This window comes from Panthera leo, chromosome B3 (assembly GCF_018350215.1).
Source record: "Panthera leo isolate Ple1 chromosome B3, P.leo_Ple1_pat1.1, whole genome shotgun sequence".
Lineage (NCBI taxonomy): Eukaryota > Metazoa > Chordata > Mammalia > Carnivora > Felidae > Panthera > Panthera leo.
Genome location: NC_056684.1, coordinates 68,118,522 through 68,133,625, shown reverse-complemented (window position 1 = coordinate 68,133,625; position 15,104 = coordinate 68,118,522). Strand labels below are relative to the sequence as shown.

The 15,104-nt window shown below is 37.4% G+C and overlaps 1 protein-coding gene across 11 annotated transcripts in view; it reads left to right on the top strand.

Moving 5' to 3' along the window:
- The window catches only part of FMN1 (formin 1), a 432,271-nt gene that overhangs the window by 253,780 nt on the left and 163,387 nt on the right, over nt 1–15,104 (top strand). For all 11 annotated transcript variants that reach the window (XM_042942504.1, XM_042942497.1, XM_042942498.1 and 8 more), the window contains one exon: nt 15,015–15,102. In XM_042942504.1, coding sequence (XP_042798438.1) covers nt 15,015–15,102 — 88 coding nt within the window. The remainder of the gene's footprint in view (nt 1–15,014; nt 15,103–15,104) is intronic.

Sequence of the window (15,104 nt, the reverse complement as noted above, 5' to 3'; positions counted from 1 at the left end):
TGTTTGATGTCTAATGAAGGTGTAGGTGTAGAAATTCATCATCTTCATTTTCAGACAAGGAAGGCTCCCTGGAAGAAGAAGGCTTCTATAATTCTCTTAATTTTGTAGCTGTGCCGAACTCACTTGGCCAAGTAGGCTTCCAGCATACGTGGTCTATTCAGTCCGTTTATTTTTATATTTACTTCTGGCCATGCCTGCCAAGCTCAGGCAGAAAGCTGAAGATATATGTGGATTTTATGTAAATGTGAAAATCCCACTGGGCCTGGCAGGAGTTCCTTCTCAGTCTGTCTGGCAAGACCTTTCTAGCTGAGTAGTCAGGGTGTGGTTTTTTCCAATGTAACAAATCTGTCTTCCCATTTCTGTCTTAATTCTTATTCAAAGTGGCAGGTTCTTCTGAAAATCCACATATGTAAGAAATAATAATCATTTGGATACACTGGCTCAAGGTGCAGGATTAGGCAGTGTGGGATGTGGGCCTGCCTCTCCCCGCTCTGGAAGGCATTGCGAGAGCTCCTTGGGCAATGTAATAGTACGCATGTGTGACATGCCCTAATCCAGCATGCGGCGGGGGTCTGGAAAGGCTTTGCCTTAAACTAGGCATGTCTAATAGGGTTTAACGCAACCTGTGAATTCGCCCCTGCACAAGGTCAGCTTGTAGGTCAGTGGAATGCTGCACAAATTGCATTCTCCTCCAGACTGTAATTATACCTAGGAGAAAGCTCTGTGCTGCCCAGTTCAGCTGACTCCAGATAGGACCAAGATAAACTGAGGGCTTGCTAACATTTCTCAAAAACTGATTTTTAAAGATTTGATAGAAAGTGTCTCTTGTTTAAAAAAAAAATGACAGTCTTAAGGTTTATGAAGGGGCTTTGTATACGGGATGGTGAGACCTGCTATTGTCTGCCTTTCCTAGGAGCAGAAAAAGATTACTTGAAATGGAGGCATGAGGAATTTGAGTCAGACATTAAGCAAAACTCTTTGCTGCCAAAAGTTACTCAATACTAGAAAATGATTTTGAGGATTATGACAAATCAAGTAATACGCACATGAGGACAAAGAGGAATGAGAAATGGATATCGAGAGTAGTCCCAGAATAGGAATAGGATGAAAAGTTCAGGTTGTGTTTGCAATTAGCTGAGGTACGACTGTGTTTTATGTGTTTGATGATAGAAAATGGCTATAAATATACGTGTGCTGTACGAAGACACTCTTAATAGTTTCTTAAAGTATGAACTTCCTTGTAAAGTAAGGTCCGTCTTTAATTTCTGGGCTTGCCCAAAGGCAGAAGGTTAAGTTAAGCAGCATTTGCAAGTTTCTTCAATGCTAATGGTAAATGATCCCCAAACCCACTTCAACTAGTGTATGGACTGAATGAACAAACTTTTGCAAGTACTCATACTCTCTTGTAAATTTTCTCTAAAGTATCTATCTTGAACAGCATGGGGTGGGCACTTTTTTCCTAAGAGCCTACATGGAAAGAAGTCACATTGGGAGCTTCAAGGCATAATGCTGTCTACTGGCTCCACATAAACTTGGAAAACCATTTGTTTGACATTCACATTATGAAGCTATGGGCTAATAAAATTGGGAAGGTGACCAATATCCAGCAATCAAATGCAGTGGATTGGCTTCAAGGTCTTCAATAGTGTGAAAGCCCCTCTGCTTGCTGGTCTTAATGCCTGGAAGAACCTTTGCCCCAGTGGTCATACAGGATGGAAAGAGCCCCCTTCTATAATGGCTAAGCGGAACACAAGTTACACATACGTGGACCTTGAGAAACTTAACAGAAGACCATGGGGGAAGGGAAGGGGAAAAAATAGTTTCAAACAAAAAGGGAGGCAAACCATAAGAGACTCTTAAATACAAAGAAAAAACTGAGGGTTGATGGGGGTGGGGCAGGGGAAAGGGGAAAATGGGTGATGGGCATTGAGGAGGGCACTTGTTAGGATCAGCACTGGGTGTTGTATGTAAGCGATGAATTATAGGAATCTACCTCCAAAACCAAGAGCACGCTACATACACTGTATGTCAGCTAACTTGACAATAAATTATATTAAAGGAGAAAAAAGAGAAGAACATGAATTACAGTGTCATTTGGGGCTCATGGTCTGCAGAGCTTATCATCTCTCTCTTTTTTTTAACGTTTTAAATTTATTTTTGAGAGACCAAGACAGAGCACGAGTAGGGGAGGGGCAGAGAGAGAAGAAGACACAGAACCTGAAGCAGGCTCCAGGCTCTGAACTGTCAGCATAGAACCCGACGCGGGGCTTGAACCCATGAACTATGAGATCATGACCTGAGCCGAAGTCAGACGATTAACCAACTGAACTACCCACATGCCCTAGAGCTTATCATTTCTTAAACTCCTTCACAGAGAAGTTTTCTGAACACGAGACCTGGATTTTTGTTTCAGGAAAAGAGCACTGAATGTAACTTTGGTGAATGGTTTCAAGTTACCCAGAGGAAGATTGTGCCCCAAACAGCCATCTCCTTCAAAACCCCCATTTTCAGTGAGTCCTGACATTTTTAAGGATCATATACAAAGAACAATTAGAATCTCTTTATGTTCACTGATCCCTGTAAATAACTCCCTTGTTTCAGACTTATTTATATGAGTTTCCCCTTCTAACTAGTCTTTGAACTCCCACTGAACAAGGATATATACATATATATTATTTGCACCCCTTGCAGTACACCAACATAGGAGTTTCCATGTTGTGAGTTTTGTTGCATTAGACTGACTACATTTCTGCATCAATGTAAGGATGAATCAGGGAAGGTCTAGAAATAGAAGGCTGGTCTCCTGACTTTTTTCATGACAACTAGTCACCAGACTGTGATGCTGATGACTTTTCAGAGTTGGCCAAGAGGCCATGGCAGCTCAGTGTGCTAATGCTAAAAGAGGAAAGGACTGTTGTATTTCTGGCTGTAATTATTAGCTGTGTTTGTATTTTTACTTAGATTGTCATGTTGCTGTGAATCTTTGACTTGGGCCAGACAAATTTAAAAAAAATGTTAAAATGGCACAGGATAGTAACAACTGGAAGGCTTAAAGAAATGAGTGGTGCTGGTTAATTATTTAATTAATAAATGGTTTGATGAAACTTTTAAATCCTTTAGCTATTCTTTTAATGCATCAGTTACATTTCCTATTATAGAAAGGGCAGACAATTAGATATCTGACAAAAGACAGGAGATGTAGGGTTCTAAAAATTTTCCTGATAATCATTATGGTCACCAGTCCACACTTTTCAGTAATGCAAATATGGAAGGTGTAGATGATTTTGATTTCTTCCAAGCCCTGAATATATTAGAGAAGCTAGTGGATAGGGGAGAATAAATACCCAATATTACTTCATCTTCTTTTCATGTATTCTTTCTCTTCAGAGAAGTTTTTTAAAGTTTATTATTTTGAGAGACAGTGTGTGTGCATGTGCATGAGCAGGGGAGGGGCAGAGAGAGGGAGAGAGAGAATCCCAAGCAGGCTCCACACCATCAGCACAGAGCCTGACACAGGGTTTGAACTCATGAATTGTGAGATCATGACCTGAGCTGAAACCAGTAGCCAGAGGCTTAATCGACTGAGCCACCCAGACACCCTTCTTCAAAGAAGAAGTTTTGAAGTTCACTTTATCTATCTAGAAGTTACCTTACCAAGAATGCATATAATGCGATATAAGAAAAACAAGGGGAATTTTCAGTTAATAGAAGGTTCTGCATAAATTGGATCTGGTTATTTGAAACTTGGACATGATTCTAAAAAATTATTTTTAAAAATGTAATTATTGGTTGATAACAAGATGATCTTCTCTTTTAAAAAATCTGTTGTGTTATAAATCTTTGTCTTCTTCCCTCTTCTCTTTGTTTATTCTCTCCACCAGTTTTCTTTATTCTTGTCTTCTTCCCTCCTTGCTGTTTTCTTCCTAGCCACTCTGCAATGAAAGCAAATGCCTCTGATAACAGGTGTAGATCTGGGTAAGGAGTTGTGAGATTTGATCACAAATATCAAAAAGGAAAATCAAGTACTGGGTGAGCAGAACAAAGTGTTCTTCTATTTTTGTGCCTCTCGCTTTAATGCCCTAGCAGTGAGGCAACTACAGTTACTTTATAGGGCCTCTTGAGCATGAAGTATTGTTGTCCCTGGAAATCCATTGGGGGCCACTAAAGAAAACAAAGTTTACAGTATTCTGGTGTTCATTGCCCCCCAATTCACAACTGCCCATTTGGATTGGCCTGTGTGCAGAGCTAGCACATACCTACGGCTCACTAAAGGTACAATAAAAGGTAATTCTCATCTTCCTTCTTCTCTTTGAAGATGCCCCCTTCCCACAGCAATCTCTGTGTAAACCTCTTTCTCCTTGCTATTCAGCTAGGTGCTTATTTAAATTTCTTTGCATTGTACCAGCCTAATAGATCTAGTAATTGGAAAACATACTAAAAACGAAACAAAGAAAATCCACAAGAACATGTGACTGGTAACCAAATGTTTAACCTTGCTATGAAATCATTAGAAATGTAGACTAGTGCAGGGTGCCTGGATGGCTCAGTCAGTTAAGCATCTGACTTCGGCTCAGGTCACGATCTCACGATTCATGAGTTCAAGCCCCACATTGGGCTTTCTGTTGTCAACATGGAGCCTGCTTTGGATCTTCTCCTCTCTCCCTTGCCACTCCTCCCCCACCCTCACTTCTCTCTCCCTGTCTCCCCTCCCTCCCAAAAGTAAATAAACATTAAAAAAATTTTTAAGAATATAGACTTGTGAAAAAACATTTTACCTGCCCTTTTGGCCAAAAAATTTTAAATTGGTAATACCCAGAGGGTGAGAGAATAGTGTAAATTGGTATCCCCTGTTAGAAATAGTTTGGCACTGTCTGTCAAAATTCAAAATGGACATATTGTTTGAATAACTTCTGTAAATCTATTCTATAGAAATATAAGCTCAAGTGACTAAGAATACACCCGTGTGGTTGCTCACTGCAGTATTGTAAATAACTGGCAAGTTTTGGAAAATTCCTAAGTGTCCATCAATAGAGGAATACTTAAATTAAGTGTCATACTTAAAGTGGCCCTGCCTCTATTGACATGGAATGTATCTGTATAATTAAAAAACTTATACAGAACCAGAGGGAAAAGTTGCAGAACAGAATGTACTGCCTGTCATTTTTATAAAGATAAAACCCTCCACACGTGTGGGCACGCATACATGTTTAGATCTGGAAGAAGACAAGCCCCCATTACTAGTGGTGGTAACCGAGCAGTGGAATTGGGAGATGAGAGAATTTCACCTTCTACTTTTTTTCTGGTCTTCTTTACAGTTTATATTTTATTACAATAAGCACTTGGTTTTGTAACTAAAAGTAGTAAACTCAGAAAAATAAAACAGACAAAAAAATAACAGAACAAATATTTCTGTAAACTTGACAATTCTCCAAAGACAGAACTCAGTCCCAAGCTCAGTACCTGGCAAATGGGAGTCATTTGATAGATGTGTTAAACGAAGGAGCCCTTGCTTATTCCAGTCTCTTTTCCCATGATCATGTTGGCCAAGACTTGGGCAGAAGCTTGTAAAATATGACCTGAGAACCCACAGAGAGTTTCTCTTCCTTTTTCCTTCTCCTCCCTGTCCCCAACACCATCCCTCACATCCTGCTCAGCCCCGTTGTTAAGCAATTTCAGGAAGATAAGAATATATACTGAAGTCTTGGGCCAGCCTTCTTAGTCAACTGAACTTTCACTTGGTCTGTTTATTAATATAATGGGTTCCTCCATGGGTTTCATTTTATTCATTTTACATATTGGACTTAAGGATATTTTAAAGTGTATGTTCTGCTCTTTTTCTTAACCCTCTCTTCTAATTTTTTCCTTTTAATTTGTTTGGTATTGTTCTCCACTTCCTAACTCCAAAATGTATTACACACTACAGTATTTGAAACAGTGTTGATATCAAAGCAAACATATAGACCAGTGGAAAAGAATAGAGAGCCCCAAAATAAACCCATGTGTATATGGTCACATGATCTCCAACAAGGGTGCCAAGACCACAAAACAAGGCTAAGATGGGCTCCTCAAAAAACAAAACAAAACAAAACAAAACCCACATATCCATATGCAAAAGCATGAAATTGGACCCTTACAGCATAAACAGAAATCAACACAAAATGGATTAAAGACTTAAATGTAAGTTCTGAAACTATAAAATTCATAGAAGAAAACATAAGGGGAAAAGCTTCATAATATTGGTCTTGGAATTATTTTCTGGATATGACACCAAAGGATAGGCAACAGAAGCAAAAATAGACAAGTGGGACTACATCAAACTGAAAAGCTTCTGCATAACAAAGGAAGCAATCAGAATGTAAAGGACCTATGGAATGGGAGAAAACACATGTAAACCATATATCTGATGAGGTATTAAGAACCCAAAACCTATAAGGAATGCCTACAACTCCATAAAAAAGAATCCCAATTGAAAAATGGGCAAAGGATTTAGACATTTCTCCACAAAAGACCTACAAATGGCCAACAGGTGTACGAAAAAATGTTCAACATCACTAGTCATCAGGGAAATGCAAATCAACACCACAATGAGGTATCACCTCACATCTGTTAGAATAGCTATACTTTTTTAAAAAGGGGTGGGAAAAAGAAAGAACAAGTGTTGGTGAAGATGTAGAAAAATTGGAACTCCTGTGCATTTTGGGTGGGAATGTAAAATGGTGCAGCTACTATGAAAAACAGTGTGGAGTTTCCTCACAAAAATTAAAAAGAAAACCACCACATGATCTGACAGCCTCACTTCTGGGTATTTATCCAAAAGAATTGAAAACAGGGTCTCAAAGAGATAACTGCACACCCATGTTCACTGCAGCAGTGTTCACAATAGCCAAGAGATGGAAATAACCTAATGCCCACTGATGGATGAATGGATAAAAGCCGTGTGATGTGTGTGTGTGTGTGTGTGTGTGTGTTTAGGGTTGTGTGTATATGCACACACACACACACACACACACACACAATGGCATATTATTCAGCCTTAAGGAAATTATGTCACATGCTATAGAATGAATGAACTTTGAGAAAATTATGCTAAGTGAAATCAGTTAGTCACAGAAGGACAAATACTGCATGATTCCACTTATATGAGGTATCTAAAGTAGTCAAGCTCATAGAAGTAGAAAGTAGAAGCAGAAAACTGCCCCAGAGGCTGTGGGGTGGGGGAGGAGGGGTGGAGAAGGAAATGGGGAGTCGAGTTTTTATTATACAGTATGAAAAATTCTAGATATCTGCTGTACAACAGTGTGATATAGTTAACAATACTATTAAATGTTTAAGAATTTAATGAGGTAGATTTCATGTTATGTTTTTTTTTATTATTGTTATTGTTGTTATTATTATTATTATTATATCTTTTAATCCATGAAGGAAGGAAAAGGAAAGAAAGGAAGATACTAAAAGGGTTAAGACATACATCCATTCAGTGTCCATTTTGTTCTCACCATTTTGGCTGTTTTTGAGAAACCTTGCATTATTCCACAATTAAAGAGGGACTACATAGAAACTTAGAGGTATATTTTTTAAAGCTCTAGTCAGAGAGAGATAGGCAGGGAATTTCACACAAACAGGGGAGAGAATACAAATGCTCTGACTTTACTACTGGCCATCTCCCTTTTGGGAGGCAGCACTGCATTTCAGACAGGTCTTAAAGTTGTAGTCCAGCTAAAGGTAACAAATACTCTCTTTTCAAACACCTGCCATGCTGAGACATCAGACAAAATTGCAAGAATGGCTCACTATGGTGAGATCCTTTCCATATTTCATCCTGGTTGAACACTGAAGGGATGGATATGCTTGTTTTTCCCAGTGACAGGCGATCTCAATGTCGGTCCTTTCCTCTCTCTCTATCTCTCCCTCAGTTCCCTTCTGATTACTCTCTTGCCTTCTTTTAATTAGCTATTAAAAGAACTTGCATCTAAGCCTTCTCTTGCTTGTAGGTAGAATGTGTTACTCATGGTTTTCAGAACCCGAACTGGATAGCTTGATGAATGTTTTCTTGAAGAAAATTTTGCTACCTTTTTGTGATCTTGTCATAAATTTGATTTCCATGCCTATCTCCTTGACATCAGTGTGTATTCCATGGCCAAGGTTTTATCAGTTACTATCCTGGAGATTTAAGAATAAATCTAGTCAGGGGTCCCTGGGTGGCTCAGCTAGTTAAGCATCTGACACAGGTCATGATCTCCTAGTTCGTGAGTTTGAGCCCTGCATCAGGCTCTCTGCTATCAGTGCAGAGCCCACTTCAGATCCTGTCTTTCTCTCTCCCTCTCTCTCAAAAATAAATGAACATTAATATATATATGTGTGTATATATATATATATATATACATATACATATAATATATATACATATTATATATATACATATGTATGTATATATGTGTGTGTGTATGTGTATATATATATATATATATATATATATATATATATAAAATCCAGTCAGTTCCCAAAGCCTTGCTTCTTCAGAATTTTCTTTGTGACTAGTTCAGGTGTTGTCTTATTTGCCTTTTTAGTTCTTTTCAGCAGTTTTACCAAAGTGATTTTTATGGAGGTATAATTCACCTACAACAAACAGTTTTAGCTGTACAATATAATGATTCAATATCTGTACAGGTTGCAAATGATCACCACAATAAGTGTAGTTACCATCACCATATAAATTTATGAAACATTTTTCTTGTGATGAGAATTTATAGGATTTACTCTTTCACAACCTTTAGGTATGTACTATACTATTATTGACTGTAGTCACCATGTTCTATATTACATCATGTACATACACATACATTCCATATATGTATATACTGTACAAGCTATTACATACATGGCTTATTTACTTTATAATTGGAAATTTGTATCTCTTGACACTCTCACCCATTTTTCCTGCTCCTCCCAACCTTTCTGCCTTCTAACAAACACCATTCTTTTCTCTATCTATGAGTTTTGTTTTGTTTTTTAGATTCCACATGTAAATGAATTGATATGGTGTTTGTCTTTCTCTGTCTGGCTTATTTCACTTAATATAATACCCTCTATGTCTATCCATGGTGTCACACACGGCAAGATCCCATTCTTTTTTATGACCGAATAATATTCCTCTGTGTGTGTGTGTGTGTGTGTGTGTGTGTGTGTGTGTGTGTGTGTGTGTGTGAGACGTCGTCTTTATCTGTTTGTCCATATCTTGGTAATTATAAATACCAATTATAAATACTTGGTAATATGTTGTTTCCATATCTTGGTAATTATAAATAATGCTGCAATGAAATGAGATGCATATATCTTTTCATATTACTGTTTTTGTTTTCTTGGGATAAATACCTAGTAGTAGAATTGCTGGAATAAGATAAATTGGTTTTAAATGACACATTAGACCAGGTGGACTTAACAGATGTCTATAGAACATTCCATCCAAAACCAACAGCATATACATTTTTTCAAGTGCACATGGAACATTCTTCAAAACAGATTACAATGTTAGGCTATAAAATAAATCTCAATAAATTTAAGAAGATTGAAATCCTATCAAGCATCTTTTTTCTGACCACAACGGTATGAGGGTAGAAATCAATGACAAGAAGTGGAAGAATCACAGATAAGTGGAGATTAAATGACATGCTGCTGAATAACCAGTGAGTCAATGAAGAAATCAAAGGAGAAATTAAAAAAAAAAATACCCTGAGACAAATGAGAATAGGAATGCAACATACCAAAATCAGTGGGATGCAGCAAACGGAGTTCTAAGGGAAAAGTTCATAAGGGCACAGCTCCATCTCAAGAAACAAGTAAAACGTTAAGCAATCAAAATTCACGCCTGAAGGAACTAGAAAAAGAACAAACAATGCCTAAAGTTTGTAGAAAGAACAAAATAACAGAGGTCAGAGTAGAAGTAAATGAAATAGAGACTAAAAAGTCAAGAGAAAAGATCGATGAAATTAACGACTGGTTCTTTGAAAAGAAACATGACAAATCTTTAGCTAGACTCACCAAGAAAACAAGAGGGAGAGCTCAAATAAATTTAGAAATAAAAAAGAAGTTATAATTGATACCACAGAAGAACAAAGGAATATAAGAGACTACTATGAACAATTATATGCCAACAAGTTGGACATATCCATGACATGGATAAATCGCTAGAAAACCAGTCTTCTAAGACTAAATCATAGTAAATCTGAACAGACTGGTTACTAGTAAGGAGATTGAATGAGTAATCAAAAACCTACCAGTAACAAAAGCCCAAGACCAGATAGTGTCCCTATCAAACATTCAAAGAAGATTTAATACCTATACTTCTCAAACTCATCCAAAAAATTAGAGGAAGGAATGCTTCCAATCTCATTTTAAAAGGCCAGCATCACCCTGATACTGAAACCAGACATGAGCACCACACCAAAAAAGGAAAACTACAAACCAATATCCCTGATGAACATAGATGCAAAAATCCATGACCAGATATTAGCAAACCAAATTCTGCATCACATTAAAAGGATTATACATCATGATCAAGTGGGATTTATTCCAGGGATACAAGGATAGTTAAGTATCTGTAAATCAGTCAGTGTGATACATCTCATTAACAAAATGAAGAATAAAAATCATCATCTCAATAGATGCAGAAAAAGCACTTGACCGAATTCAACATCCATATATGATAAAAAATGATCAACAAGCCCACAGCTAATATCATACTCAAGACTGAAAAGCTGAAAGCTTTTCCTCTAAGATCAGGATCAAGACAACGATGCCTTCTCTTTCCACTTTTATTCAACATAGTACTGAGAACTAGCCAGAGTAATTAGGCAAGAAAAGAAATAAAAAGCAACTAGAAAGGAAAGGAGGAAGTAAGACTGTAACTATTTGCAAATAATGTGATTTTATATATAGAAAACCCTAAAGACTCCACCGAAAACTGTTAGAACTAATAAATGAATTCAGTAAAGTCTCAGGGTATAAAATAAATACACAAAAATCTGTTGCATTTCTATATACTAGCAGTGAGCAATCAGAAATTAAGAAAATAATCCCATTTATAATTATATCAAAAATAATAAAATATATAGGAATAAATTTAACCAAGGAGGTGACAGACTAATACACTGCAAAGTGTAAGACACTGATGAAAGAAATTAAAGGCACAATTGAATGTAAAGATATTCTGTGCTTATGGATTAGAAGAATTAATATTGTCAAAATGTCTGTACTACCCAAAGAAATCTACAGATTCAATGCAATCCCTATCAAAATTTCAATGTCATTTTTCACAGAAATAGAAAAAATAATCCTAAAATGTGTGTATAGAACCACAAAAGACCTCAAATAGCCAGTGCAATCTTGAGAAAGAAAAACAAAGCCGAAGTGATTTTTTTTTTTTAGATAACTAAACTCTACAGACTTCACAAGGGCAAGGACTTGATCTATCTCAAGCACCTCCATATCCTCAGGGTCCAAAGCAGTGCCAGGCACATAGAATATTCACAGAATATATACATATACATACATATATATATGTATATGTATATATATATATACACATATATATGTATGTATATGTATATATATTCGTGTGTGTGTATATATATATTTGTGTGTATATATATATATATTGTATATATATATATTGTGTGTGTGTGTATATATATATATATATATATATATATATATATATATATATATTAGAGAGATAGGGGAGAGAGAGAGAGAGTATGTGCAGGGAAAAGGGGCAGAGAGAGAGAGAGAGAGAAAATCCCAAGCAGACTTCAGGTTCAGCACAGAGCCTGACACGGGGCTCAATTCTACAACTCTGGGATCATGATCTGAGCCGAAATCAAGAGTTGGTTGCTCAACTGACTGACTGAGCTACCTAGGTGCCCACAAATCATTTCACGTTAAATTTGTGTTCTCAACCTAAGAAAAAGCCAGAAATTGCTTTTAAAAAAATTTTTTTTTTTAACGTTTATTCATTTTTGAGGCAGAGAGAGACAGAGCATGAACAGGGGAGGGTCAGAGAGAGGGAGACACAGAGTCCGAAACAGGCTCCAGGCTCTGAGCTGTCAGCACAGAGCCCAATGCAGGGCTCGAACCCATGGACCGCGAGATCATGACCTGAGCTGAAGCTGGCCACTCAATGGACTGAGCCACCCAGGCGCCCCGAAATTGCTTTTTTAAAGAAAATATTTGAGGGGCACCTGGGTGGCTCAGTCAGTTAAGCATCTGACTTCAGCTCAGGTCATGATCTCATGGCTCGTGAATTCAAGCCCTGTGTAGGGCTCTATGCTGATAGCTCAAAGCCTGCAGCCTGCTTTGGGTTCTGTGTCTTCCTCTCTCTCTTTATGTCCATCCCCAATGTGTGCTCTTTCTCTCTCTCTGTCAAGAATAAATAAACATGGGGCACCTGGACGGCTCAGTTGGTTAAGCCTCCGACTTTGGCTCAGGTCATGATCTTGCTGTTTCTGAGTTAGAGCCCCGCATCAGGCTCTGTGCTGACAGCTTGGAGCCTGGAGCCTGCTTCAGATTCTGTGTCTCATTCTTTCTCTGCTCCTCCCTTGATTTTGCGTGTGCTCTCTCTCGCTCTCTCTCTCTCTCTCTCTCTCTCTCTCTCAAAAATGAATAGACATTTAGAAAAAAAATAAACATTAAAAAAGTTTTTAAAAAAAGAAAATATTGATTAGATATAATCTCTTTTGTTTTTGTATATAAAAAAATTAAAAAGACCAACTACCTACCTTCCTAATTCCTTTAAAAACTCTTGAAATTCTGTGTCTCCCAGGAATCTTTCTCTAAGACTATTGAAATTATTAAACACATTGGACTGAAAAATCAAATTTCCTTTTATTCGGATAAAATCTTGGTATTTACTATATTTTAGGTCTAATAGTTACATAAAAGTAGCCATTCTGAGAAGGGAGAGGAAATATGAGGTTTGGCAATAATTGATTGAGGATCAGCTGATAAATCGGTAATTAGACAATCTTGGAACAAACTCCTTTTGTTCCTTATTGCTCAACCAGCAGGTAACTCAGTCGGTCCAGGGCCAATATAAATGCAGGTGCTTGTTGCTGTCTGTGTCTTCATTATATTTTGGTAAATTTATAAGTACCTAAGTGGGAGGGGAAACACAGCTGTTTCATTTAATTTGTATTTGGTCCAGCAAAGTGCATTAAAAAAAAAGCTTATGATTTGGTGATGTTTGGTGTGCATTTTCTATTGGTTTTTGTAGCTGTGTCACATGAGAGAAAAGATCTCCCGCCCCCCACCCCCTACCCCCTTAGTCGTGACTGTGTGATATGTTAGAAGGAACTGATTTGGCTGACTAGTTTTAAAGAAGACAAAACTATGAAGAGCTTTCTCTTCAGAATTGGCAGTGAGGTGTTTGGAGTTTATAAAAAGAGTGTAAAGTTTTGATATATATTATTATTAAAAAGCAATTTTAAGCAATTTAAAATTAAGGCTTGGGGCGCCTGGGTGGCTCAGTCGGTTAAGCGTCCGACTTCGGCTCAGGTCATGATCTTGCGGTCCGTGAGTTCTAGCCCCGCGTCGGGCTCTGTGCTGACAGCTCAGAGCCTGGAGCCTGCTTCATATTCTGTGTCTCCCTCTCTCTGACCCTCCCCTGTTCATGCTCTGTCTCTCCCTGTCTCAAAAATAAATAAACGTTAAAAAAAATTAAAAAAAAAAATAAAATAAAATTAAGGCTTAATGTACAAAGTATTACATTGTTAATAAATTTCATATATTGAAAAAATAAAAAGTAAAAATGTAGGAATACTATGTAAATTAGTACAATGCGGGGAGAATTAAATAATGAACATAAAGCATTTATAAAAGTGTAAAAAAAATAAAAAAATAAAGTGATTCTAAAAAAGTATTACATTGTTTATATTAAAAATAGCACAAGAAGAGGAAATTTTATTTAAATCTATGTTAAGAATATATTATACGAGGTGCTTTACAGATATTATGCAAGTTTTAGAATCAATATACAAAAAAAAATGTAGTCAAGCCCTATCCCTGAGGAAGAAATTAAACTCCTCCTAGAGGGTAAGTCACTTTTCCAAGGCCATTATCACTTTTTTTTTTTTTAATTTTTTTTTTTAACATTTATTTATTTTTGAGACAGAGAGAGACAGAGCATGAACAGGGGAGGGGCAGAGAGAGAGGGAGACACAGAATCTGAAACAGGCTCCAGGCTTTGAGCTGTCAGCACAGAGCCCGACGCGGGGCTTGAACTCACGGACCATGAGATCATGACCTGAGCTGAAGTCGGACGCTTGACCGACCAAGCCACCCAGGCGCCCCAAGGCCATTATCACTTTTAAACAGCTAACCAGCTGAGTTGAAATCCCACTGATCTTCCCTCTAAACCACTAGGCAGATGACACAGCCAAGAAGATTAAAGGCTATTGAAGTGACCTAAGAAGTTGCAATGTGGAAATATGCCAATGATAAGTAGAAAAGCTGGATATAAAATTACACATATATTGCAATAACAGTTTAGTTAATTAAGTGTTTGAATAAAAAGATCTGAGTATAAGATCATAAAGATTTTAGCGCTTGTGTTAGACTAGCAGAGTTTGGGGTGGTGTTTTTCCTTTATTTTCTAAAATAGCTATAGTTAGGGGCACCTGTGTACCCACTCTTGCTTTAGGTTCAGGTCATGATCTCACAATTTGTGAGGTCTCAGGCTCCGCGCTGACAGTGTGGAGCTTACTTGGGATTCTCCTTCCTTCTCCCTCTTTCTCTGCCTCTCCCCCACTTCCACACATGTGCTCTCTCGCTCTCAAAATAAATAAATATTTTTTAAAAATCTACAGTTGTGGATAAGTCACTTTAGTATTAAAATCTTGTTAAAATAGAGTGTAGCATCAGTTTAATTCATCAAAGTTTCTAAAAATCTTAATGTTTTTGGTATGCTTCTGAAAGATTGCACAGATATCTGAGTGTGTATTAACTTTGTTTTTAAATTCCAGATCATCAAGTTATTGGATGGAAAGCGATCTCAAACTGTGGGAATCTTGATATCTAGTTTGCATTTAGAAATGAAGGATATCCAGCAGGGT